We start from the raw sequence: 26,604 nt of genomic DNA, 5'->3' as shown, positions 1-26,604 counted from the left end.
GTTAAGTTATTACTTTTAGTCACTTTCAAGTGTAATTTGACTCCTTTCTTTCTGCTTTGCATTGCAGAAAATATTTGTCTTTTTCTCCCTCACTCATAAATTTCTTTCTTCCTCTCCTTGCAAGGACTGAAATGGCTACCAGATGTGGTTCCAATCTGTTCTTGTTACCATGGAAACACAGGGACTGGAATAGGTTTTTTGTTGTTGTTGTTGTTGTTTCTTAAGTCCAAGGCTTCAGGCTGACTCATGGGGCCAGAGTTTTCAAGTCTCGCTATTTCTATAGACATGGCACGCGGAGGGCGCCCCGGGTCCAACTCGTGTTCAGCCTGCCAGCTGAGATGTCACTGAACCCCTTTCCCACATGGCTCCAACTCTGACAGTTTTTGTACAAACTTCACTTGGTGTTGTACAATTGATCCTTTGTGCTCTTTTCTCTGGCTTGAAGTCAACTACACAAGAAATAATGTTTCTCCCCACATGCTGCTATCAAAATCATTTTCATGGAACTCTCTTACTATAATAATTAAGAAAAGGACAATCAAAACTTCAGCAACAGCGTTATCCTAAAAGCTATAAATGTACATGCAAATATACATGCAAACACTAAGATCTGCTGCTTTTCCCACAACATGTCAGGGATGAAAAGCTAGAGAACATGTGTCGGTATCCTCAGCTGAGAATCTTCTCCATCTGCTCGTTCTCAGCTCGCAGATGGAGGCAGTTGTGTCAACATTCCTCTCTATTCTGGCAGTAAATCTGACTTCAAGATGTTGTCACATGAAATATTGGACTATGTGAGGGGAAAGGGTGGAGGATAGATCCAGTAAAAGACCTGGTTGACAAGGCTTAACAGAATTTAAAACTAAACTTTGTGAAAGTTAAGACCAGGTTCAAAGTGGATCTAAAAATAATGGGCCTAAAACAGATGGCTTTCCTAAGATAACAGCAAATTGAGCATCCTTCTGAAGCTGTGTATATTTGGATTGTAAGCTAATAAAATCACACTAGCAGTTAGGAATTAATTAAAGTGCCAAATTTAAAAATGTTATCTTTTTTTCTTACTTTTTATGTCCTGAAACATAGCGTGTTAGGTTGTCTTACTGTTGCGAGCAGATTTCCTCTACAAAAGAGGGAGAAAGAAAAAGCTGTGTGGGGAGCTGAAGGAAAGAGAACATAAAAGGACAGGAGAAGACAGGAGAAGTCTAAGTGCTATTCTACTGGAAAAATGGGGTCATACAAAGCACTGACAAAAATCATGGTAATAGGTGTGTCACTATTTCTCTTGTTAAGAGCATTTATTTCCTAGCGTTTCTTTTTTTTCTGTTTAGTATCATGCTTCTGATTTAGAAAACTAATTTATTTCAAGGTTTTGCCACTTATTACAAAGAGAGTCAATAAAGATGTGGTAGTGTGGGTAAATCTTAAGTTGCAGATTTGAATGCATTGCACAATGTCGCAATAATGAAAACACTCCCACTACTTCCAATTATCCATTCATCCATCCATTCATTCATTCATCCATCCAACCAATCAACCAGTCATACCTTAAGATCAGTTTTTGCTCTATGCCCTCCAAAATAAACCATATACCCAGCACATGATTAAGTTCTTAGAACAGAGTTTCCACTGTTTTAAAACCCATGAAAGGAGCTCTTGTCCCCCTTCCTTGAGTAGCCAATCAACAGTCTCCTGGTTCCTTCTGGCTCTTTGAAGAACCACTCTGACTGTATGCCTCAGGGCTTCTACCATGTCCCTGAGACTCAGCAGTCCAAATCCAGAGAGGCAGGAAAGGGTCATATATCAGTCAATGACTTGTTCTGTATTGTTCTGCATTTCTATATATATGTATATTGTCAGCTTTACTCTGACGTCACGGACTTGGAAAAAAAATTCAATGCGAGTACATGACCCCAAATATGTGTCACAAATGAGGATATTGTTTCTGTGAAAAGAAATTAAACTAAAGTTGAAGAGAGGGTTGTTTTTCCAGTCATGGTTTCCACTTTGGCTACATATATTGCTTTTTTTATTCAAAAGAACTAAATGAACACACAGAGTTTAACAGCCATACGCTAAAAGGCAATCAAAGTTGTAGTAAAACAAACAAACAACACAACTAAAACAAAATATATCTTACAGCTGGTGACGGTTTTGCAGTTTCTTTAGGCCCTTCTTTACAAAAATGTATTGTAAGGCAATGAAACCAGGCAAAGGCCAATCAGGCAAATGACTGCAACTTAATAGTTACACAGTATTATGGTTTTAAGCATATGCACTTGTTACAACAGTGGTATTATGGTAGTATTGTACAATCTTTTGTATAAGATTTGCTTATGGGAGGCTGCAACAACAAATGGAGGGAGCAGAAAGATTACAAATTTCCTCTGCAGCTATAATGCCATATAATTACACTCTGCGTCATGCAGTTAAGTGTTACACAAACAATAACATCAACAGAGAACAATTACAAAGCCAATGTAAACTTTAGAGAAGGAACGTACTCTTTCTGCAGATTTGATTAAGAGCCAAAAATAAGCAACACAGCAAAACCAAAAAAAGCTAATATAATATGAAAGTCAGTTCATTCACACCAAAGAAAACAGAGGAACCCACACGGTCATATAAGCACAGCTTACAAAGATAATAAAAAAAAGTACACAATGTATACAAGTAAAATGTTGAAAAAAATAAAGAAATGGCTTGTACCTTGATGAAAAAAGATAGAAACATTTTGTTAATGCAATATTCTTCATTTCAAAAAACATGCCTATAGCAGATTATCATCATTTCTTATGCCACTAGTTGTTCATGTAGTTCAAGTTGTAAAAGCTGCTATAAATTAGCTTTTTTTTTCCTACCTGAAAACTTTATTGTTTGTGTTCCACAACAATACTTTCATGGATGTGAAATTATGGGGTCCGCACTTGGAGTAAACAGTAGCAAAATCCTTTGGCAGATATGACTTTGGTTTTACACACAAAATAAAGTACCATTTAAGTCTCTGTTTTTGCCAGAAGCAAGAACATTCAAACATCCTCCTAAATTTAGCATAAATCTGCTGGTATTATTTAATTCTTGGAAAGCTATTTTTGTCACAAAATTAATCTTACTGATATCTATTCAAAATAAGAATTTGACAGTGACCTGATTTTCTGAGGGATCAAAGAATCTAGTTACAGAATGTTGAACAAACAGAAACTAAAGGACGTTACATTGTTTTGGTTCTCTTTTTTAGCTTAGTGGTTCAAGTACAGCAAGAGGACATTCTCTTTAATCTTAGCAAAATCCTTTCATATGAATCAACAAATGACATCTGACAGAGCTGACCAAGTGATGCTGATTAAGCTTCAAGTGGAGAAAAAGCTTAATAAGACTGAATCTATTAATGAAGAATTAAAATGTTCTTATTTTCATTTGTGAACTTTAAACCATCAAATCTGAGTGATGGTTGATCAAAGTTTTGTTGTTGTTGTATTTTTAATAAAGATGGTCATAGAAATACTCAGATTCATTAGACTAATTAACAATTTTAAATATAATACCAAGAGTAGACATTCATCTGCAAAGAAACTCTTTAAGGCTGGAATGATCTTGAAAAGCTTTGGTGTAAGAGCTATACCGCTGCATGTTGTTCTAAGTAAGTCAGAATAGAAAAATATTAGCTTCTAGTCATCAGAGCACCGATTACTCACTGTCACTGTCTGTGCATTACATGCTAATAGCTATTTTTCTGGCCCTTGTTCTTTTATATTCCAGCTGTACAACTCATAAAGAAATGAAATAAGTTTTAAACATGTCAACACTTTTCTCAGTAAATGTGTTTGTGATGGGGCTATTGACATGAAATTCACATCAACTCAGCAACAACATAAGTATTATACATATAAACAAACAAACTACTAAGTCTTACAAAGAAATAAATCTAAAAATAAAAGTGTGTAATAAAAACTTCAAATATAAGAACAAAAACGCCACACAAAGGCATAGAAAACCAAGAAAAGAGCTGAAGTTTGTTTGTAGCAATTAATCCTGCCCTCATCAGTCCCCGTTAACATTGGTTGGCTTAGTCCTTGTTAATGGCCTTTAAAAGGGTTTCTTATTATCAAGGTATCATAGAAGAAGCATGTCATAATTAGAAGAGGCTCTCTCAGGACCTTCAGATCCTAATTCCTAAGATCCTAAAAGAGAATTAGTCACATACTGTACATGATTCTAATTTTTTTAATGTCTCAGTTAGAGCCATTGGGATCATCATTCAAAATCGGAAAGAACATGTCTCCATAAACCAGCCATTGCAAGATTTCTGATAGAGGAGTCAAAAGAATAATCGGCAAAGTTCTCTAACAGCCAATAATTAGTCACAGAAAGCCTCAAAACGACCTGAAATTAGCAGGTACATTCCTTTTTATGAAGTAATGCACTCATCCCATGTGGCCTCAATGCACACTCACTTTACAAAACTTCATTGCAAAGGAAAAAGCATATTGATGCTTGTTTCCTGCAGAACATTTGGACAAGCCAATCAAATATTGGGAGAGTGTAGTCTGGTCAAATGAGACCAAAAGGAATTATTTTTAATGTTATTGCACACTCCAAGTCTGGAGCACTAATGGCACTGCATATCACCCCCTAAACACCATGCAAACAATGAGCCCCAATGTAGCACTCCACCATGAAACTTTCTATTTGGGAGTGATAGCATCATGGTGTAGCCATGGTGTACTAGTACAGCAATGGTACTGGTAAATGTCACATAATCAATGAAAGAATGAATAGAAAAATGTACCAGAACAATATTGATAATAATCTAAAGATGAAACAGGGTTGATTGTTTTAACAAGACAATAATCTTATTAAAACAATCAACGAAACAGTCAATGAAACTATCTGTTTCCAAGACAGTAAGTAAAATTACTGGAATGACCTGTTCAGTCACCTGATATAAATCTGTTTCAAAATGTAGCCCCCTACTGAAAACAGTTTGTGTTTAAATTTAAATACTTTTTCCATACAGGAGGCATCTTGAAATACTCTTGAAGACATTTCAGTAAGCACATTTAAAACCTATTCTCTGTGTCACTCTACTTCCTTACACTTGATGCATCGACTGATTTGTGTGGATTACATTAGTTGTTACAGACAGCGCATTTCATATCAAAAGCCTCATTAGAAGTGAATCTACAAAAAAAAAAAATTGATGTAATCAATGCTCATTTTACATGCAGTAGATAAATATAAATGTGGGCTCATGGCCCAGCAGCTGAGATGAATGAACTTTTAGATAATGTCCCTGTTTACTGTTTTGTGTTCTGCTCCAGACAAAATTGTGTTGCGAATTGAATACATAGACTTGATATTTAACAATGGTGTTACGGTTATCATAAAACACGCTCCTGGTGTAATTCTTTTGTGTCTTTTATTTCAAAGAGGTTGTTACTTTTGAATGTTCCTGGAGGCACTGCCCTCAAGCTGTTCATTGATTTAAAAAAAAGCTATGTTGCTGCTAGCTTCAAACAAACAGTTCAGTCTTGTAGAAAATAATTGGCAACTGCTCAGAATTTTTCCAAATGCTTACTTCACTACCTGTGGTGGCATAATGGCTGTTTTTTGCTGGAGTGTTTTACTTTCAGGTGTATCAAGGGTACCACCTTTGCCTTTCTTCCTAGGTGGCTTTTTTATGGGAGTCTTCTTCGGTGTAGGGTCCAGAAGGTCCCCCATCCTGGAGCCGTTCAAGTCCTGCTTCTCCGGGCTCTTGGCTTCGGGGGTCCCAAAGTTGTTGGTGATAGGTGCCACCATTTTCTGAAGGTTGCTTGTGGTAGGCAGCAGAGGCTTGGTGGAGCCCTGCTGACTAAGTCCACAGGAGTTGGTTCTCTTGGCTTTCTGTGGAGGTGTGGGCTTCTCCTGGTTATTTTTTGGTTTGGAGAGACCATTGGTCTTTGTCAGTCCAGTCCCCTCATTCCTGTTGATGCTCTGAGTTTTCTCCTTGAGCTGTGCAGCCAGTAAAGTGGCCGCTTCAGAATTCATATGAGGGTGGATGACCTTCGGGCTCTTTGGTGGCTCTTTAGTACTCTGCTTTGGATTTTCAACAATCTTCTTCTCAGGGGATGAGCTACGGAAACTGCTTATCATTTTTAGGGCATTTTGGACAACACCGTTGATGTGCTCCATGTGACTTGGACTGCTGTGCTCATCTCCAGACTTTTTACCTTGTAGCAGTTTGTGTTTGCTAGGTGATCCATTTGCATTAGTATCATTTCCATCCTGTTTCTTCTGTTGGCTCTGACTCTTTTCTTTTATTTTATGACGCTCTTCATTCTTTGATGAGTCATTGCTAGAGCTCCTCTTTTTCTCCTTTGACACTGCAAATGCCCTATTCCCCCCTTGTTGCTCTGGTTGTTGAGACCCTGTTGCATTTCCATGAATCCATGACACTTTGGGTTTAGTAGATGGATCTGGTGGCCGTGGTTTGGGCTTGCCAGGTGAAGGGGGAGGTTTCCCATTGCCCTTGGTTTCTGATGTAAGGTTACCATCACCATCTTTGCCACTGCAATCATCCTCCTTTGACTGCTTGGAGAGGCGGGCAATGCAGGCGTATTGGGCAGCAGACTCAGACCCACTATTTGAAATCTCACTGTCAGAGCACTTGAGTATAGACAGCTCGTTGCTCTCCGGTTTGGTGACACTCGTGTCTTTTAGTGAAGTGTACTCCCCTGCATCCTCCTGGAATGTGTCATCCTCTGAGTTTTCATCCACAGGGTTGGGGCTCTGCTTCCCTTTGCTGTCACTCGTGGATTCTGTTGATTGTTGGCAGAGGATTAGTAAAGGATACAGTAAGTTCAGCTTACTTTTAAATTTAAGGAACACAACCTCAGGTGGTCAACTATGTACACTAGGCCATAGCAATTAAGAAGGCCAAACAATAAAATAAACTTCAGGGTACATAACTCAAAAAGCTATATGAGTGTGTTAGTTTTAGGGGATGTAACAAATCACCTGGCACAAGATCTGATAATAAAACATTATGATATTTCTCTGTCATTTCTGTCTTGCTCAACACTTTACATTTGTTTTGAAAGCAAAGCATCATTTATGTAATCACATCTAAGCAATTGTTATCAGCCTTATATACAGTGTGTGTTACAAGAATGGCACACTGCAAACAGAAGTGGTTTTTGGGTGCCGTGTACAACTCCAGAACAACCCCATGAGAATCTATATAGTACATGTTTCTTATATAGTTGGTATCTTTAGGGTTTCCCACAAATTTGTTGAAATATTGTTATTTCTTTTCTTTGTGAATCTAATATGTCTTGTTTCTTGAGCTGAAGAGCGCAACAAACTGATGTAAAAAAAACAGTGGTTTATATACTCTAAATAAAGACATACCTGACAAACTGTGACAGGTTGAAAACAGTTGGACTGATATCTTGATTGATGTTGTTTTCAAATTGTTGTTTTAATTTTCTGATAACTAATATCTGTCATAGATAAGAAAATCCCTTCATACCAAGACTGAGTTGCAGTTTCAAACTTTGAAAATAGAAACTAATAGAACTGGTGTTTTCCATCAAACTTTAACTCACTCATATGTGCCATATGCTGACTAAACCATTCCATTTCCTGTTTATACTTAACTTGCTCTCTAGAGAAAACCTGGATCTAGATGGCCTATGATTAAAAGCAAACTATCTTTATAATGAGAAATACAGAAGTGTATGAGTCACTGGTGTCACATGGGAGTTGACCTCTTTAGAATGTGTTTAGCTGTGTTTGCGTGTGCATTTATAGACCTCCTATGCCAAAGATAATCTGTAAATTTGACATGGTCATTCCAGATAACCAACTGTTTATTTGCTTATGTGATGACCAACCTTCATGCGGAACACAATAAACGGGCCCTTCATCTCCACTCTCAAAGGAAGAGAAGGACTCCTGGGAGGACCATGAGGAGGGGGAGGGCTGCTCGGCCACGGAGGGAGGCTCAATGAAGCTGCAGTTAAAGGTGTTCTCTGGGTCGTGGTGTGCTACTGAGAAGAGAAAACAAATGCAGAAGCCAAAAGGTCATTTCAAGAGTTTTGTTCTCCATTACAAGAGTAACAAGTATGTTCCCACCCAGTGTCAAAGAAGTAAGAGGAAAACAGGTTTTAGTTAGCTCTGTGGAAAAGATGAACTTTTTAAGAGCAAATTCATTAATCTAGTAGCTTACCACATTTTTATATTTGACAGTTAAAGGTTAACCAATAGATTTATGAATTCTACTCAAAACGTCATTATAGGGATTTGAAAAGACATTCAGGACTAAATCATTCTGAATCACTTTTAACCTTAGCATTAATTAGCTTTTGTTGTTGTTGTTGACAGGTGCCAAAAATACTGATACAGGCATTTCATTTCAATAGGTTAGGATATTGTAAAGATGTCTTAAATAGTCTGTGAAAAATCAATTAGGCAGCTGAATCCCATGCTAAATGATGCTAGCATAATCCTGAGCAACAACAGGAAGACTCATCACATCACACCAGAATCCCTGCAGTAGCTCTGTTTTGTAAAGGAATGCATTTAAAAATCCTGTTATTGGTCTAAGGCACCAAATGATGTTGGGGTTATACGAGTTTTAGTGTTGCACATGAGCATCATGTTACATGAGACCTGTTCACACATTAGTATCAGGGCCAGAACCAAAGAAATGGACACATCTTTTATTATTCTCCTCAGCTCTCAAACAAACTCCTTGAAAAGTGGAAATTTGCAAAAAAAAAAAAAAAAAAAGGATTAAAACATTACATTTCATGTAATAAAGGTCAAACAGAGTTTTTCTCTGGTATTTTCAAAATGTCTTGGCAATTTTTTTGTTTGAACTTTGCATTTTAAAGTTTATCTCCTTGAACTTTATGATGGAGTTTTACTATTATTACTTTAATGTTCTTTTTCTTGATGTGGTCTTCACTTGTAGTCATTCATTTATCTGTAAAGCACATTGAATTATGTACATTAATAGTGATTCAAATTTTAAAAACAGGCTGGCTAATTTTACTTAAGGGTTTTAAAAACTAATGTTATTTAATTTCTGTTATCCATTCCCTATTAAAGAATTTAAACTAACAATTGATGTCACTGCAAGTAGTGTTTGAGAGCTGCATTTTAAGATTGTTCTGTTTGAAGCTATTCTCCTCTTTGTTTAAAAGCAATGTAAGTCTTCTTCCAATAAATCTTTTTCTCAGTCTCAATGTAGGTCAAATCCTGTTTCCCTCTCCATGCCTCCCAGCCCCCATCAGTCACCACAGCGTTCTGCTGACCCTTCAGTGTCAGGACAGCTGTGGTTTCTAACGCATACTTGGAGTCAGCCTTCCCATCTGGTGTGAACAGTTCAGTACAGACCAAAGCTGCTTTCCCCGTTAACTTAACATGACCAACCACATCAGATGCTCCAGTTTACATACCCGATGACACATGGGTCCATCCATTTGTTTAAGCTTCAGATAAACTGACTGTGGACAGATTTACAAGACTTTACAACAAGTTTGTTCAGGAATGAATTTTTGCACTTGAAGCGTTTTTTTCCCAACTCTAGTGGTCTTTATTTGATAGTGTTTGGAGAGGAAAGCAGGTTGTGAGAGAAGGGGAGGACATGAGGGCTCTGAATGTGGGTCACTCCTGCACTTCAAGTGTTTTAATTTGGAAAAAAATAATGAACACAGTGCCGCTACAAATTATTTTAGAACTATATAAATGCTGAGGAGATCTTTTGCCATTCAGTAATGATAATTTACATATACTGTATGTTTAATGAAAGGTCACACAACTTTAATATATCATTTTGTTTCCTCATCACTGATAAACATATTTTCTACATTTGTTAGAAAAGTTTATGCAAAGACACCAAGATCAATTTAATGAATCTTAAAATGAGGATTGAAACATGGGTGGAAGAAGACCTCATTAACTTGTTGGAACAGATTCAAGACAGTGTAAAATAAATTGTGCTTGCACTGCTCTTGCCAAAATATGTGTTTTCCAAGTGCCTTTCATTTGAAAGCTTCTTCCAGTTGGAAATTTTTTATCTTATCAACAGTAAGAGTTAATAAAGATGAACTCTCAAAATCACTTTTCTTTCCATATTTTTTTCTACCAAATCGTGTTTTAAACCTCTGAATTGAATCTCAGAAGTGCATCTGTACTTTTTTCTATGTTCACAAAAGAATGATTGGGGCATTTAATTTGCAACACACCACTTTCTTCTACCTTTGGGTAAAAATATCAGAGGAAAGTTTCTCTAAACCACTCAATGTCATTTAAGAAAGATCTTTGTTAAAATTTGAGAAGATTGTTACAAGAAAATAGCTGCTTTCAAGTTTAAAGCAAAGTTTAGTAACAAGCTGTTATAGATTATGGAAGAAAAATAACCAGTTATATAATAAGGCTTTTTATGAACTTCATTAAGAATGCTGAATGAATAATAAAGAAGAAAAATATCGACAAAGACAGGGAGAGTATCCTGTTTCCATTGTAAGATCAGCAACAGGGAGTCAGACAGACACACAGTCACTGAGGAATGCAGAGTAGCTAACTTATGCAAAAACCTCAGCAATGCTAATAAACAAGCAAACACATGCATCATTAGATGTATGCAGTGCAGGACAACAACTGCCTCTGAAAGCTGCTGTCTTGAAACCAGAGGTTTAGTTGGGAACATTGCCTTGAAGATTCATCTCCACGGTGATCCCTCCCTGCATGAAGGCCTGCACACAACAGCACATTATTGACCTATCACAGCTGCACAGCACCAACACCGCAGCTGCTCTGTGGGGCTGAGGTTGTCAGGAAACAAGAACGGTGGGATACAGAAAGAAAATTACTTGAAACTGGACGAAGTTGTACGGTGATTATAATGTGACAGTAGTTACGGAAATAAATATGTCTGAGCCTTTAATGTTTAGTTTCAAGTTTTAAAAAAATGCAGTGTAAAACAAAATACACTTAATGAGATCTTTAGGAAGAAAACCTTGGATCACACCATTTTAAACTATTCGGCTTTATAGGGTGAGAACACCCCCGTCACACACACACACACACACGTAATTACATAGGCAACAGTTGCACTCTGACCTCTGCATTTACAAGTCAGTTTTTCTCTGAGCAAATTAAGATGAAACAACAGATGGTGAAGCTCTTTGCACCGATTTACAAGAAACAATTTGGAACCAGATGATGCAAGGAATACCAGACAGATACAGAAAACGCAGGGTGTGGAGTAAATACACTCAGAGTGGAATGCTAACCTTCAAGCAAACAACCTCGGTTTGTCAAACAGATTTCTCTGAAGCTAGCAATGCAAAGAGTAAATCTTTTCTGTTTCCTATTGCTTGACCCTGTTATTCCTTCTTTAGTTTTGCCTTGGCACATTTATTGACACTGACCCCAGTGAGGATAAATCACAGCTCTGACACACACTAAAGTAAGTTTGACCACTTCCTGTTTCCAGCCCCAATGGGCCCCTTCTGGAATGCATGTGTTCAGTACCGTCTAGCTCCTGACAGAGTTACTTTCTAAATGTTGCCAGATCACACTTCACTGGGCAGTTCTACAGAAAGCAGAGGAAAGCAAAACATGGAACAGAACACACCAAGAAACAGAAGAAACATTGAATATTCACAATAAGTAATACTTGATGTGAAAGTTTTTGTTTTAGGATTTACAAGTGGTTGATTGTACCATAAACCTGCCATTTCTGACTGTTCCCATTAAAATATTTTATTTGTAGCCAAAATATATTCCTACATTCTCCTTTCATATTATGAAGGAGAATGTGATCCTTCATAATATGAAAGATCACATTCTCCATGTGATCCTGCAGTACATAGGAAGTATATTTATGATGGTGAAAACTCTGTCTCTGTACTGTGATGGAATTCACATTGCAAGCAGAATTTAAATAAAGAAAAAAACATGCAGTAAAACAGTGAAGACAGGCTTGGCAGTGATGGGAAGCTATTTTGCCAAAGCAACATAAAATTACACTGATGGGTCTGTTGTTGTTTCTGGTTCCCCCTACCTCCACTCCATCACACTATTGCACATTAGCCGTACATTTTATTGGTGTACAAACATGCATGAGAGCATCACAGCTTAAATGTTTTTTACTGCACACAGGCGCCACTGTTGTATATTTTACTTAAGTGGTATGGAAATGTCAATTCAATTACTTAATAATTACATTAATCCTATGCAGACCCTCTGTATGAGTGAATGAAGATTCATCCAGCAGGGCAAACTTTTTGAAAAATTTAGCTAAAAATTATTCAACTTGGAGGACTGACAATCATCATTTCATTTCTAGATGGACTGGTAATGCATAAAAAAATGTGAAGGAATGACATCACACCAAAAGGGACTTTACTGTGTTTCCCACTGACAATCTTTTAGCTGAAAAAAGGCTAATACACCTGACTTAACTTTATAGCAAAGATACATTTTGACATATAGAAATTTTTGTGATTGCAAGGAAACACTGGGAGTCATGGTGTAGAAATGGAGGGGGTAGCATCATTCTTTTTAAGTTTAAATAGTTTTAAAGCTACAGTGGGCATGCTAAAATGGTCATAACTGTTAAGACAAATCATAAAAAGTTAGTGATGAATGGTCAAGCATGTTTGCCACAAAAATAAAAGTCCACCCCTCTAAAATATTAAAACGCTGAAGCTTAAAAATGTTTGAAAAACTGAACAACGAAGGCAACAGCCTGTGCAGACAAGATTGTTTTGGAAAAAAAACAACTTATTGGTTAAAGATTTTGATCAGAATAGGCTTTTCATTTTAAATTAGGCAATGGGACAAACCATAAATATGACAAATTGTTTGCAGAAGGGGGTTGAAAGATATCTCCTTTGACTACAATGAAAAAGACTGCGCTCACAGACACATATGTCACACACACACCACGAGACCTCCGCATGTAGCTGCAATGTCTAACCAAACAGTATGGCCTTTGATAGAGAGTCACACACATACGGGCCCCTGAACAACTACTTGCCATTATTAAACAATGCAACCTCCTACTCAGTGTAAGGAAAAGAGCATAGTTTTTGGGTGGGGGTAGAATGAAAAGGGGCAAAGAAAATGAGAAGAAAAAAGTTACATGATTAGGGTCGTAATAATATGAGCACATGGCATTTGAGAGTGCCAAGAATAATAAGGGTCTCTAAAACCAGTGCATTCCTTCTAAATGAAACCCCACATTCGTCTGCCAGCCACCATACACTTTTCAACTCTATTCATCATCTATGGAGCAGATGAAGGTAGCACTCAAGGAAAAGTCTCACACTGACAGTCATTTATGGATGTACTTCTCTGTGTTTTAGTAAACACAGAGAAGATAGGCCTGATTTGTAAAGTCAGGCCTATCTGTTTTAGGAATAAAATTTCTCCGTTAATAAGTTGAATACCATAACATATAGTTTTTTGGCCGGGATGTGCTGGGATATGAGGAGAAAAAAAGCTTTTGAGGCTTACCGACTACTTTGGGCAGTTTCTGTCGCCTCAATGGAATACGGGGAAGTTTAGTGCTGATTCGGCTGAATCGTCCGCACAAAATCCGCTTGGCTTTTTTGCTGTTGGTAGAGTTGTCTCAGTTAGAATTGAAAAGGGATGATGCCATGGAAATCTAAATGAATCATTGAAAACAGGCATTTTAAACCTGGCCCTCTGCCTCCTTGGAGGGCTCATGCACCAGCTTTTATCCATATGGTAATGGCAAATAAAAACACCCTTTATTATTATACCCCTTTATTTTTGTAACAACTGTCTATATGCGAGATAAATTCTAAAAGACAATGTTACTTTTTATTTTAATCAAAATTTCCATCTATAACTCACTTGTGGTCGTCTTTGTCTTGACAGAGGCAGCAGCAGCACAGCAGAGAAAGTAGGGCAATCAGTAAAAAGGAGACCAAGGATCCAGCTGCGATCACACCCATCCGCTGGTTGGGCTCTGAAAGATAAAATGCAGTAAGTAAAGGGTGTGCCACACGTGTGCAGGAAATGCCAGTTTCAAAAGAACGACAGTCAAATTCAGTTTGTTTTTATGACTTACTGTAAAACTACATTCAACCTGAGCATGGGAACTAAGTCCAAGCACTTGTACGTGTAGGATTTGTATTAATGTGATGCCTTGGTGTTGCGTAATTCCTCCCCAAAGACATGTAACCACTTACCCCTTCAATGCAGATTTCCTGCAGCAACCTTCCTCCCCTCATCCTAAACTCTCATCGTTAAATGATTTATTAGCACCCCTCCCTCTCTCAAATAGGATACACCCCAAGTATAATAAGTACTGTATTTCACAAGCATGGACAGTGCATTGCACTTGCAAGGACAAATGAGAATTAGATGAGGAAAAGTTTCTTCAGTAAGGAGTTAACTGACTATCATAAATAATGCTAAAGTGTGGGTGTGGCAGTTTGTAATTGCTGATTTTGAAAGAGGAGTTGTGCAAGAATGACAAGGTCTTATAATATTGCTGACCAGCCTGTCAACATCCATCTTTTCCTGTGGCCAAAAATCGCTACGATCGCTGTGTGCTCTAACCCAATATGCTTCATGCCTGTCTGAAAAAAATGTCTTTCCAAATCAACACCTTTTGCTTTCCTTTGTCTCAATTTCAGTTTCTCTATTTCTTTCCATCTTTCCATCCCCATTTCTTTCAGTTTTTCTTCCTTCTCTCCCTTGTCTCTACTCTAGCTATGAAGAACAGAGCCAACAAACACAGCCATAAAAAGGACATCAACTTCAGTCTGGAAATGCAATCAAGGACCCTGAATCTCACCTCAGACCTGAATAGATGTATTTGTTACTATGAAATGTGTACGCAATAGACGGTTAATACACTGAACTTCTGTCATTCCAGACCAACACATTCTGTTGGTCTGGTGTCTAAAGAATACACTAATCAGCTGCTCTGATATGAACACATAGTCTCAAGGTGGACCCATTTCTGCCTTCAGATTTATCTGGTGATTGTGGAGACCAGAAAAGTACAATGTGCTGCTACCATGTTTAATAAACCAGTCTGAGATGATTTGTGCTTTATGACATGGTGAAATCTCCCTCCGGAAGAAGCTATCAGAAGATGGGTACATGTTGGTGTGTCCACATTTACTTCTCCAAATGCAAAGTGAATTGCTATGATAGTTTGCTAAAAACTAGAGAAGGTAATGCCAGTCCCTTTGACATTTCACAATGCTTGGCTTGTGTCATGATGTGACAGAACTTTCTGGTTTAACTGTGTGGTTCAGTTGAAGTACCTGCAATAGAGATTGAACTGCTGACCTGAGTAAAGTGTTTTTGTTACATAGATTCTTCAAAATAACATTTTTACACACTGCAGTTAAAATGTGAACCTTGACAAATCAGTCAAGTTGCCGTGAGCTGCACAGAAGAGAAAGAAAAGCCGTATGCGACTCGCAAGTTGCTCATTAGTCACTCCTGGTCTAACTAATGAGTCCCCCCACATTACAAATACTTCTGATCACACCCTGATCAAGGCGTTTATGTTTTAGCCAAGCTTTTTCAGATGAAATGGTATTCAATTCAATTGAATTTAGATCAATTTATTTATACAGCACCAATTCACATCAAATATTGTCTCAAGAAACTTTACCAAACAAAAAATAATAATAATTTAAATTCAGTTATACATACCTTCCAATTGATCTGGGCTATCAAACAGTACAGTATGCTCAATTAATCATTCAAAGTAGATTAAAAAGATTTCAATTTATGTTCACACAACTACTACTTACTGGTTAATTTCTCTTTCTTTCCAGTCCATTTATTTTAAGGTTAGTCAGTACATAAAAATCTTAGTAAAGTATTTGAAATATTTAGACACACCTATCTGGTACTGACAACTAGGTTACTTAAATTTCCTTTCTTCTACTTGTTAATTCTCAAGTTTGAACATCAGTAAGTTGTCTCTGCCATATCTACAAACATTAGGGTTGTAATAATATGAACACATGGCATTTGAAAGTGCCAAATGGCTTGTGGCACTCTCTGCCATGTGATTGACTTATATTTGTTTAACAAGCATATACTGTATATTTCTAATGTACTTCTAATATGATCATTTTTCCTCAGTTTTTTGATATAGAGATTTCTTTCAAAAGCACAATGATACCAGTGCCAAAACCAGCACATGCATTTAATCTCAAAAGTATTGCCATAAAAATGGATGTTCTTAGCATAGCATAACAAAATAGTGGCATAATAAAAGTTCTTCCAAAAATATTTGCCGAGTGAATTTTTTTGACATCGTTTACTCTTTCTTTTACTTCAGTAAGTCCTTAAGCTTACATTTGTAGTTTATGAAGAACAGATTTTATAACATAAACACATCTCCATTATTATTGTGGTTTTAAGTATCTCTTAAATTGACTCCAGATGGATAGACCACTAGAGATTAAAAAAATCTCGCTGTTTTGTCAATAAAAATTCTATTTTGATGTGGATAGGAGGCATAACTGCAACAGAAAATGTTACTGTTGTCCAATCCATATCTAAGGTTTTTTATCAGTGGCAAAAAAAATGTAACAAGGCCATTCCTGATTAAGGCTCTAATAAAAAAGGATGCATTTAAAAAAATATATTCTTACGGAGATGACAGGCACCAGACACAGGGTCACAGTTCTTGTCATTGCAGGAGCATGTTTGGTTGCAGTTGACTCCATACTGGCCAGGCTGGCAGGTCTTATTGCAGCTTGAATGAGGAAGAGAAATGACAGCAATGCGTTAAATGTGTAAAATTGAACAAGATAGAAAAAAAGGCCTAGGAGAACCCTCAAACACTAAAAAAGAGTCTATAAATGTAAACTAAACTCTTCTATTCCCAAGATATACAACTGTGTTGCGAAAATAAAATGAAAACGATCAAATCTTTTCACTATAAAGTTACCGAGGACATAAACATGTTTTCTTTTTACACTATGCACTGCCTTATAACTTACTAGATGCCATAAAAGCCTGGGTCACAAAGGCACTCTCCGGTGACAACATGACAGATGCCATTAAAACACTGGCTGCAGTTGTTCTCACAGTTCTCGCCATATGTGCCGTTGGGGCAGCGTACCTCACACCTATCACAAATAAGAAGTATAACACCAGTACTGTTAATTTAAATTATATTGATCAGATGGCCCAAATAGCATAGCTATAAAATTAAAAAATAGGTAAAGAAAAAATTTGGTGTTACCTGTCCCCAATCCAGCCAGGATTACAGTGAGAACATTTGCCATGAATGGGGTCACAATGGTGACCGTCCTTACAAGTGGGACACACTTCCTGACAGTTTTCCCCAAAGAAGCCCTTGGAGCAGAGCTGATCACATCGTGTCCCGTTCCAGCCTCTGTCACAGGTTATGCACCGGCCCTCGGTCACCTTACAGGGTTGCTGACCCTTGCAGTGTCCACACCTGACAGCATTCAAGAAAACAGATACAGAGTTATAGTATCAAAATCTCATTCTCATTTCAATATTGAATATTCAAAACAGTACTAGTCTTTAGAGATGCACAAAGAATTTGGAGATTTTTTTTGTTGTTGTTTGACACTCCCGGTAGGGATTCCAAAAATGTAATTAAATTAAATTGAGTTTATTTATACAGAACAAAACAAGAATTCAGTTTATACTAATACATTCATAATCAACTCTGCTGGGTACTGGCCATTTTGCACCCTAATCAATTTTAGCTTTTTGTGTTTTGGTTATATCATACCCAACTTTTACAAGTAAGAAAATGAGGCATCTCCGACAAGACATTAATTGTAAGGTTAGTCAGGAAACACAATGGGAATGTTTCCTCAGAGAAAACTGACTTCAACCTCAGTTCAGTTGACAACAGGGAGTCTGGATGTAATATAGTAAAGTATATTGTATATTGTGTAATACATATAGAGAATAATGTTTTCACTTTGAAATGTTAGCTGACAAGATGCTCACGTAATATTCTGATGACACTTTAAATTGTCAGCTCAAGCATTTTTCTGTATTATTGTACCACACCCTGTTTTACAGCAGCTGCCATCACACACATATATCATTTCTGCTTCTTCTGTACTAAATAAATGAAAACCACTGAAAGCAGGAAGGCTAAAAAAAAAAAAAAAAAAAAATTCTAAAATTAGTTTCAGCTGTAAGAGTTTTGAAAAGATTCAATTGGAATTTGGCCATTAATTTCTGATAGGTGTCTAATACATTTGATTGACATAAGGAACAGTGATATTTTTTCTTTTGAAAATTGTCTATTAAGATACATTCAACAAAATATAATGTTTTTTTATAGTATTTGCTTTAGTGTTTTTAATTATTGGATAATGTGAAAACCAGAATAAGCATTTTCCCATAATTGTTTCTCACCATGGATTGTTACAAACCACATTTTACACTAAAAACACAAAAGCACACAACAATATGGATTTGAAATACAACATCTGTAAACTGGTTCTTCTGTTTTAAAATGGTACATTTACTGCCTGACAGACATTTTCCCCCCACCTGTTTCTGCAGTTCTGGCCATAAAATCCAGCAGGACATGGTTCCCTGCAAAACTTCCCACGGTATCCTGGAGTGCAGGTGCATGAGCCGTCAGCCTTGTTGCACTTGCCGTGGATGCATTGGCACACTCGATCGCATCGAGGACCCCACATCCTGTCCTTGCACTGGCAGCGTGTCGTGTACTGCTCGCATGGCGAGCCGTTACAGTTGCACTGGTTTGCACAGTTCCTCCCAGTCCAGCCAGGATGGCACAGACATCGCCCCGTATTCACATCGCAGACAGAATTTATGCTGCAGTAGCACATGTTGTGGCAATGCGGACCCCACCACCCAGTGTGACAGGTACATTTTCCTGTGTCTTGGTCACAGTTGCCCTTTTGGCACTGACAAGCATTCTCGCAGTTGGGTCCCCAACGATTGTGATTGCAGGTGCACTTGCCAGTCAAATCGTCACACTGGCCATTAGGATAACAGTTGCATCTTCCTTTGCAGTCAGGGCCCCAGAACTGGGCAGGGCACTCTGTTAAAGCAAAGTAAAATGAGGGAATGTGAAAACTGTTATTGCATTAGGATGTTCAGTTAAATCTTTGTAGTTTCACACTGAACAGAGAAATGCTAACATACAGATGTTTGCAAATGTATGTTACATTATTATGATAAATAAACATAAATCTTTCCTCATGAACACACATAAATTATATTTTGAACTTATACTTTATTTTTCTAATTAAGGTTTTAATAAATGTATATATATATACAGTTCAGACCAAAAGTTTGGACACACTTTCTCATTGAGTTCAATGAGAAAGTGTGTCCAAACTTTTGGTCTGAACTGTATATATATATGCAGAGAGAGAGATGTAAATAAAACAAATATTTGATTTGTGCTCTACAAATTGATTGATTGATTGATTGATTGATTGATTGATTGATTGATTGATTGATTGATTGATTGATTGATTGATTGACTGAGAGTATATTATCTTGCCAGTCTGCAGTATTTTTGTTGTCTTCCATTTACCAGAGGTCAAGTAACAGGTCTTTTAGGAAGAACCATGCATGTCTCTCCTCAAACCACGCAGCAGCTCATTCTGGGGGTTCCTAAGGCAATCCCAGGCCAGCAAAGATATACTGTACTGTATCTTCAATGAATTGTGGGTGTGGTGAGGGATTCCCTCCCTGGTCATGGTCAGAATGGTAAATCAATAGCTTCACCTTTTTTCTCCTCTTTCTTTAACAATACAGAGTAGGCAGCAGACACATTACTGCAGATAAGTTCCAAATCCATCCAATTAAGTGCAAGAACGCTTGTATGCTTCACAACAATGATCCACCGATGATTTTACATACAGTTTGATGAGGTTACAATGCACTTAATTATATGAGGGCAGACTGAAAATTAGCATATTTAATATTGGTGTAATAATACCGATTACACCATTGTATTATGCATAAGCATGCTTATATTAAAGTGAACAAAGCAAAATTGCTGAGGTTTACTGAAATAACACTTTCATCTGAGTATTTCCCCTGAACCTGTTTATTCTGTTATCTTCTTTTAGGGTCAGAGGCATGTTTTTTATCATCATTATGTGACCAGAAACTGCCTTGATTAAGTCTCTTTTTGAAGGAGACCTGGCCAACATGAGATGATGAATGAATACTCTAAACAAGTAGTCTGCTCTTCTTTTAAATTTGATTTCTTATTTTCTGAGCCTGATTATTTTATTGTTTTTGTTGTCCTGTGTTAGTTCAGTTGTTTTCTTGCTCTGTCTGTATGCGTTCATCATAGTTTGTTTTGTTATTTTTTTGTAGTAAACTACCTTGATTCCTTCACTCTTCCTGTTATTTATTTGTTAATTACAAGTAACATGGTATATCAAGATTTTTTTCTGTCTTTAGAACCACCGATTTTTCAGAAAATTCTTCACATTGTTTCAAATTCATTGCGCAAAAGTCCTCCTGAAAAGTTTTAGAGTGAATGGAGTTTTCTCCATCTTTATAGTACATAGAGTAATGCAATACTACCCCTCCCCCACCTGTTGTCAGGCACCCCCAATTAAATGGCATTTAGATGTCTACTACATTTTTTTGTTGTTGTTAAAAATGAAGACAAATTCATATATTGGAAATATTTCTGCTCATGCATCAAAATAACTGGAAATATCAAGAAAATTGAAGAAGAGACACCTATCACTTTTATTAAAGTGACCTTGTCTTAAAACTAAACACTGCAGTTATTCAAATGAATAGTAATTATTAATTATTTAATTTTTCTAAGCATCATAAATTTCAGAGTTTAATTATGTGCTGTTCTTTTTTTATTATATTTTAATTTTCAATGCTTTGGGCTCAACATAAAAAGCTGCAAAGTGGCTTTTATTCCAAGAATTTGTTCATACAGTTTTTTTAGTATCCAAACAAAACAGAAAACTCAGATATCTTCCACCTAGAAAGGTGAAAAAATAAGGCCTCACTTGTGTCACAGCTGGCTCCAAAGTATCCATGTCGGCAGCGACATTCATTTGGCCTGACACACACCTCATTTTCCTTACAGGTGAAGTTGCCTTCACAGACGGCTGGAATGAAAAAGAATAGACCAGATTATTACAGTGGCTCACACAATGAGCCGTTTGACATGTTTTGATTAATGCAAGACCTATTCCAACGTACGTGTCAGGCATTCATCTCCCAGCTGCCCCCATCCACTGCAGCAAACCAATCTTGATGACCTGGAAAAAAAACAAACTCGAAGCTATGAGACACCGAACGAGAGGGCAGAGATAGAGCACTGCACTGAAATGAAGTAAAACAAACACATATCAAAGAGGCAGCATCCACACCCAGCTCACGTCTCTTTGAACTCACAGTTCTTAGTTTCCCACTTCTGCTAAAGTGTGCAAAAGATCAAATGTAAAGCACATTTGTTGTATAATTACCCTAATATGACTAATTATAGTTTATATAAGATAAATACACTCCATCATCTATAAACATCTGAGTTAGTGCAGTTTATCATGTTATCTGATTCTTCCCTGTGGGGAAGGAGCATGAATATTCAAAGAAAACATTTTGCAGACAGTTTTAGTCTTGACAGGATAGGACGGATGTGTCTCCTTTCCTCCCTTCCCTGTGACCTCTTTGGGCCCCTGCAACACGTCAGCTTCCTCTAATGCTTTGAAGATGGCGGATCCTCAGAATGAAAGGAGCAAAGCTGTGCTTTATCCTGCCCAAACAGGCACGTGTCTAGATCTATCATCAGTAGTACTGCTCATAAGAGCAAGATAAGACAAATTACTAATATTATTTGCGGATTTTGCATTCATAGCACCAGGTTTGATTCTCCCCCACTTTCTTATAGCTCTTTTAGCGCTGCCTTTAAATCTTAATGGTATAGATTCAACAAGGAGTCTGGAGCATTTCTCAAAGATTTGTGTCCATTCTGACATGTTATTGTTGTGCAGTTGTAGCAGATTATTGGCTGTATATCTGTGATGAGAATTTCACGTTTCACTATTTTCCAAAGCTGTTTCACTGAATTGAAATCTGGTGGTTGTGGGTCGGTTTGCTAAGGTTGGCATTTAAACAATGCCAAGCTGGTACTAATGAGCATTGTGTGCCAAGAATAAATCCCTGCTACCATTGCATTACCTCCACCAGCCAGACCCATTGATACAAGACACATTGTTCATTTTGTTTATATGTAATTCTAATACTACCATGTCAGTGTTGTAGCTGAAATTGAAACTCATCAAACTGGCATCACTTTTCACATTCATTCCCGCATACATTGGTTGAGCTACTGTTGCTTTGTTTAATCTCAAACCAGTCTACCAGTTCTACTCTTATCCCTGACAATAACAAAGCATGTTGAGTTTATTTTTTAAAGACAGGAGTGAAAATCACAGCAGTTTCTACTGAGGCTGGTCTGTGTGGCACTACCAAACATGCCACTCTTAAAGTCACTTAAATCCAAATTTATTCGCTTTTGCTCAGCTTCGACAAGTGGTTTTAGCCAAATCTAGAAGCCTTAAGTTACTGTAATTTAATTGGCTTAAATAATATTGGTGTTAATCACAATAATGTTGTGATTATTGAGATTATTTTTCAAATATTATATGTAAATCTTTACTATTGACTTGAAAGTTCTGCAAGCAACCTGCATGAGTAACTACATGGCAGGTCTTCACTGGTTAATCTTGTGTTTAAATAATTTTTGCATGTGTGTCTGCTTATTACCACAAAACTTATATATCATAGGCTTCCATAGGAGCTCTGTTTTTCTATTTCTGATTCAGAAACATATCAAGGCTGACAACTTTTTGGTTCCCAAGCATTTCAAGCAACAGGTAGACTAGAAAGCAATGGGTGATGAAAGGCCACATCATGACCAAGTTAGGCTATTATTGTCATTCCAGCCAAATTCAGCTGCTGATTTTGCAATGTGAGATCATGGTGGATATGCTTACAAGTGTACATAAATTCTTCTCACTTCCCCCAATGCACATGATTCAGTGAGGAAGGCAAAATGACTATTTCAGGCATACCCAGAAACAAGAAATGCTCTTGCTCTTTTCTTGTTTGGAGATTATTTTTATGCAAAAACTGAAAAGCAGATATGCCAAGCTTTGATGAGTTGCAATCTTCAAGTATTTATTTAAATTACAATTGTGGTTTCTTACAGTACCATGAATGATGCCAAATCTCATTTAGATCAGAATTTAAGAGATTTGAAGAATTTTGAGGCTAAAAAGAAATATGTTTGACATTTAGTATAGAAAACAGAATGGTGTTTGTCATTAGAACAATCAAGATTTTTTTTTTTTCCTGGACTTAAATTCCAAGTTCCATCATGACTAGCAACACACATAAAACCTCCTGAAATCATATTATTTGATAATCCAGTCACCCTTTTGCCAAACTTGTTGGAACCCCAGGCCAGAGGGGAGAAACCTTGAGCAGTTATTTTTTCAAGAAATATTATGTAAACACAACTTTATGTTATGAAAGAACTACTCCAGACTACTTCCATTCTGAAGGCTTTGGAAATTGCAGTGAGCGGCTTCATCCAGATAACCTATTTTCAGTGTGGTCACAATAATCTATATTTACTGCACATAAAAAAATTCTATATATTCAAACTGTTGTGAAAAAAACAGGTCGTTCTGAGACAGAATAAACACAAACTTAAATACACCAAATAGACACAACATGACATAAGATTTTTTGAGAATAAAGATATACTAGCAAAAGATGCTTATCTGTTTCTGACCAAACAACTTTTTTTTTCTTTTCTTTGTTTTTTTTTTTTAGAATTCATGGACATCACTTCAACATGTTTGGAAGTTGCAGTCAGTAATTGTGGACTTGGATGTCTTCCTTTTAGACAAGAAGCCAGATATGCAGAGGCTTCGCCAAAAATCTTCAAGAAATTCAGATTTGCAGGCAGACCAATCAGAATTCAACTTTTTGTTTAGAGTTCCCTTGCTTTGTAAAATGTAAAACTTGACTTTTATAACTAATTGGTTGTGTAAAAGGTTGCCACGAAGGCCAACAGAGCGACTCCTACAGATAAAAACACTCCACATGTATGCACATCTGCCTTCTTTAGTGAACTCCTCCCCCTGCGCCTGCTACAGTGAACAGAAACCGCGTTATGCACCTCAAAAAATAGGTCAACGTGGATAGCTTTAAAATAATGCTGATGATTATAAATACTACAACATACAGCTTTAAAAAGTTTCATGATTAATCTTGTGTTTAAATAATTTTTGCGAGAAAAAATAAATAATGGCGAGAACCGATCATAAAATGAAACACTCGCAAAACTTTATATAAAATGTTGTCACCTGTACAGTTTAAGACCACATTTTCTTCCAAAGAATAAGACAGCTGACCCCCATTCATAAGTTTATGTAGCTGCATTCATCTCTGTCTTAATTATTTGAAGCAGACTCGCAGAAGCAAAACTTGGACGTTCATGTCTATGTTTATATTTAAGTAGTTTTCAGTATGTAAACTGAAAACTACGCATACAAGCAGTTTTAGCCACCCAGCATGGATTCTTACCCGAATGCTTTGCACACATTCCTGCCTTTAACGTTGAGTTCTTGGCTGAAAACGGAGCAAAAGAAAAGACAAAGCAGCACAGCGGCAGTAAAACAGTTATTTACTTCCATTGTAAAAGCAGCAACATCCTAATGTAGACGCCACTCTTACTCCACATTTCCCCTTTCTCCAACTTTTTTTTTTCTAATGGCGATGTTTCACTCTTCCTTTTTTCACGTCTGTTTCTTTCATAATCCAGATGTGGTCACGGTCTATGCTTAATGAAAAAACTCTTAAAATCCTCGGAAATTAGGTGTCCCAGCACCGAAGCCGACGAGAAACTCCGTAATCCCCAGGATAGTTTCAATAAAACAGAACAAAAGTCCAAATTTTCAAATCAGCTGGTTCTCTTGGTGCCACTTCGTTGCGTAGTTTATTCCATAATAGTTCTGCAAAATGCCAAAACATAGCCTAACGGACTCCTGACTCATAAAACAAAAGACATTCCCTAGATGAAGAAAAAGCCCCATCAACTTGTCCTGAAGGGTGTTTAGACTGTTGTTAAACTTTAGAATAGCAAAAAAAAAAAAAAAAAAAAGTCCAAAGGATGGCTTTGACTTCACCCTCCTGAGGAGAAGCACCTAATCCGTAACTTTCGTCCTTCTCTTGCGCTCTCAGGAGTGGCAGAAGGGAAATTCCTGATTTGTTACTCTATCTTTGGCTTTGTGCGCCATGCCTCCGCCACCAAAATTTACATAGGCCTTCATGCAACAGGGGCGCAACGTGGTCTGCTGTAATGGCCCAAGTTAAAACAAATACATAAATGTAAAATAAAATCCTTTTATAAGCTATGCAAATTACAATGACTGAATTCGAAGTAAACTATTATTATCATTATTATTATTATTATTATACTTATTATGTGTGTTATATTTCCCATAGGACCATAGATATCATCTTAGACTTGTCATAGTCCAAACAGACTAAAGTAATAACTTAAACATGCAGCATCTGACCTGTAAAACATTATGAAAAACTTTTCCACCAAAACATAATGCAAGGAAAGAGTATGCCTTTGTCAGGCAGTGGAAGACGCAGTGGCATTACATGTAGTACAATAGCGCCCCCCTCAGGTCCAAAATGATGCCGGTACATGGCATCTTCAGTAACTTTTGCTGTGAATGAATGTGTAGATCCCTGTTACCAACACAGTCACAGTGTCATACAGAAAAGCGCATTTCTATATTTTGTCCTATTTCATCCACAAATTACAATGAATTTGATTAGGATTTTATTTTACAGTGTGTAACTGTAAAGTAAATAGAACATAGTAAACGGCTTTCAGTTGCGCTTTATTTTTAGAAAAAAAATCTGAAAAGTGTGTCAGACATGTGCTTTTAATCCGGAGTCGCTGCTTTTGCTGTAATTACAACTGCAGTGCCTTTGTGCTGTGTCTCCACCACTTTTTCCACATCTAGAAACAATAAACTCCATCAGATGGGATGGAGTGTATTTGTAAACAGCAATATTTAATGTTTCTGTAAATTCTTAAATAGATTTAGGTCTGGACTTTGACTGGGCCTTTCTCAGACTTAATTATACTTCAATCTAAATTCTTGCATTGTAGCTCTGACCATAAGTTTAGGGTTGTTGTCTTGATGAAAGATGAACCTGCGGCCTAGTTTCAAATCTTGAAAAGCCTGTCATGGCTTTACTTCCTGCATCGCCCTTTATCATATTCCAATCATCGACTCTGCAGCTTTCCTGTCTCTGCTGAACAAAAGCATATCCTGATTTTGCCACAATCACATTATGCAATGCCAAAAGTGTGTTCAGGGTAATATGTAGAAGTGTTTCTTCACATATGGTGTTTCATATGAAGACAAAAAAGTTTAGTTTTGGTCTCATTGGAATAGACTACATTCTCCCATGTTTGCTGTATTCCCTACATGTCACCCTAAACTGTAAACAGCCCTTTTACAGTGGTTTCTTTTTACAACAGTTTAATTA

General features: G+C 37.1%; 1 protein-coding gene across 1 annotated transcript; it reads right to left on the bottom strand.

The window, feature by feature from the left end:
- Positions 1 to 1,996: 1,996 nt before the first annotated feature.
- On the bottom strand, positions 1,997 to 25,334 carry scarf2 (scavenger receptor class F, member 2). The gene is made up of 11 exons (XM_032578462.1): positions 24,616 to 25,334; positions 21,220 to 21,278; positions 21,024 to 21,125; positions 18,547 to 19,066; positions 17,246 to 17,464; positions 17,001 to 17,129; positions 16,650 to 16,753; positions 13,873 to 13,987; positions 13,510 to 13,607; positions 7,872 to 8,027; positions 1,997 to 6,794 (listed from the first exon to the last, which is right to left on the bottom strand). The coding sequence occupies exons 1-11, from the start codon at positions 24,723 to 24,725 to the stop codon at positions 5,572 to 5,574; spliced, it is 2,835 nt and encodes a 944-aa protein (XP_032434353.1). The 5' UTR covers positions 24,726 to 25,334; the 3' UTR covers positions 1,997 to 5,571.
- Between the last annotated feature and the right edge of the window lie 1,270 nt (positions 25,335 to 26,604).

Source organism: Xiphophorus hellerii, chromosome 12 (genome assembly GCF_003331165.1).
Source record: "Xiphophorus hellerii strain 12219 chromosome 12, Xiphophorus_hellerii-4.1, whole genome shotgun sequence".
In the NCBI taxonomy this organism is placed as follows: Eukaryota; Metazoa; Chordata; class Actinopteri; order Cyprinodontiformes; family Poeciliidae; genus Xiphophorus; species Xiphophorus hellerii.
The sequence above is the reverse complement of the archived record's forward strand: the minus strand, read 5'-3'. Positions and strand labels throughout refer to the sequence as shown.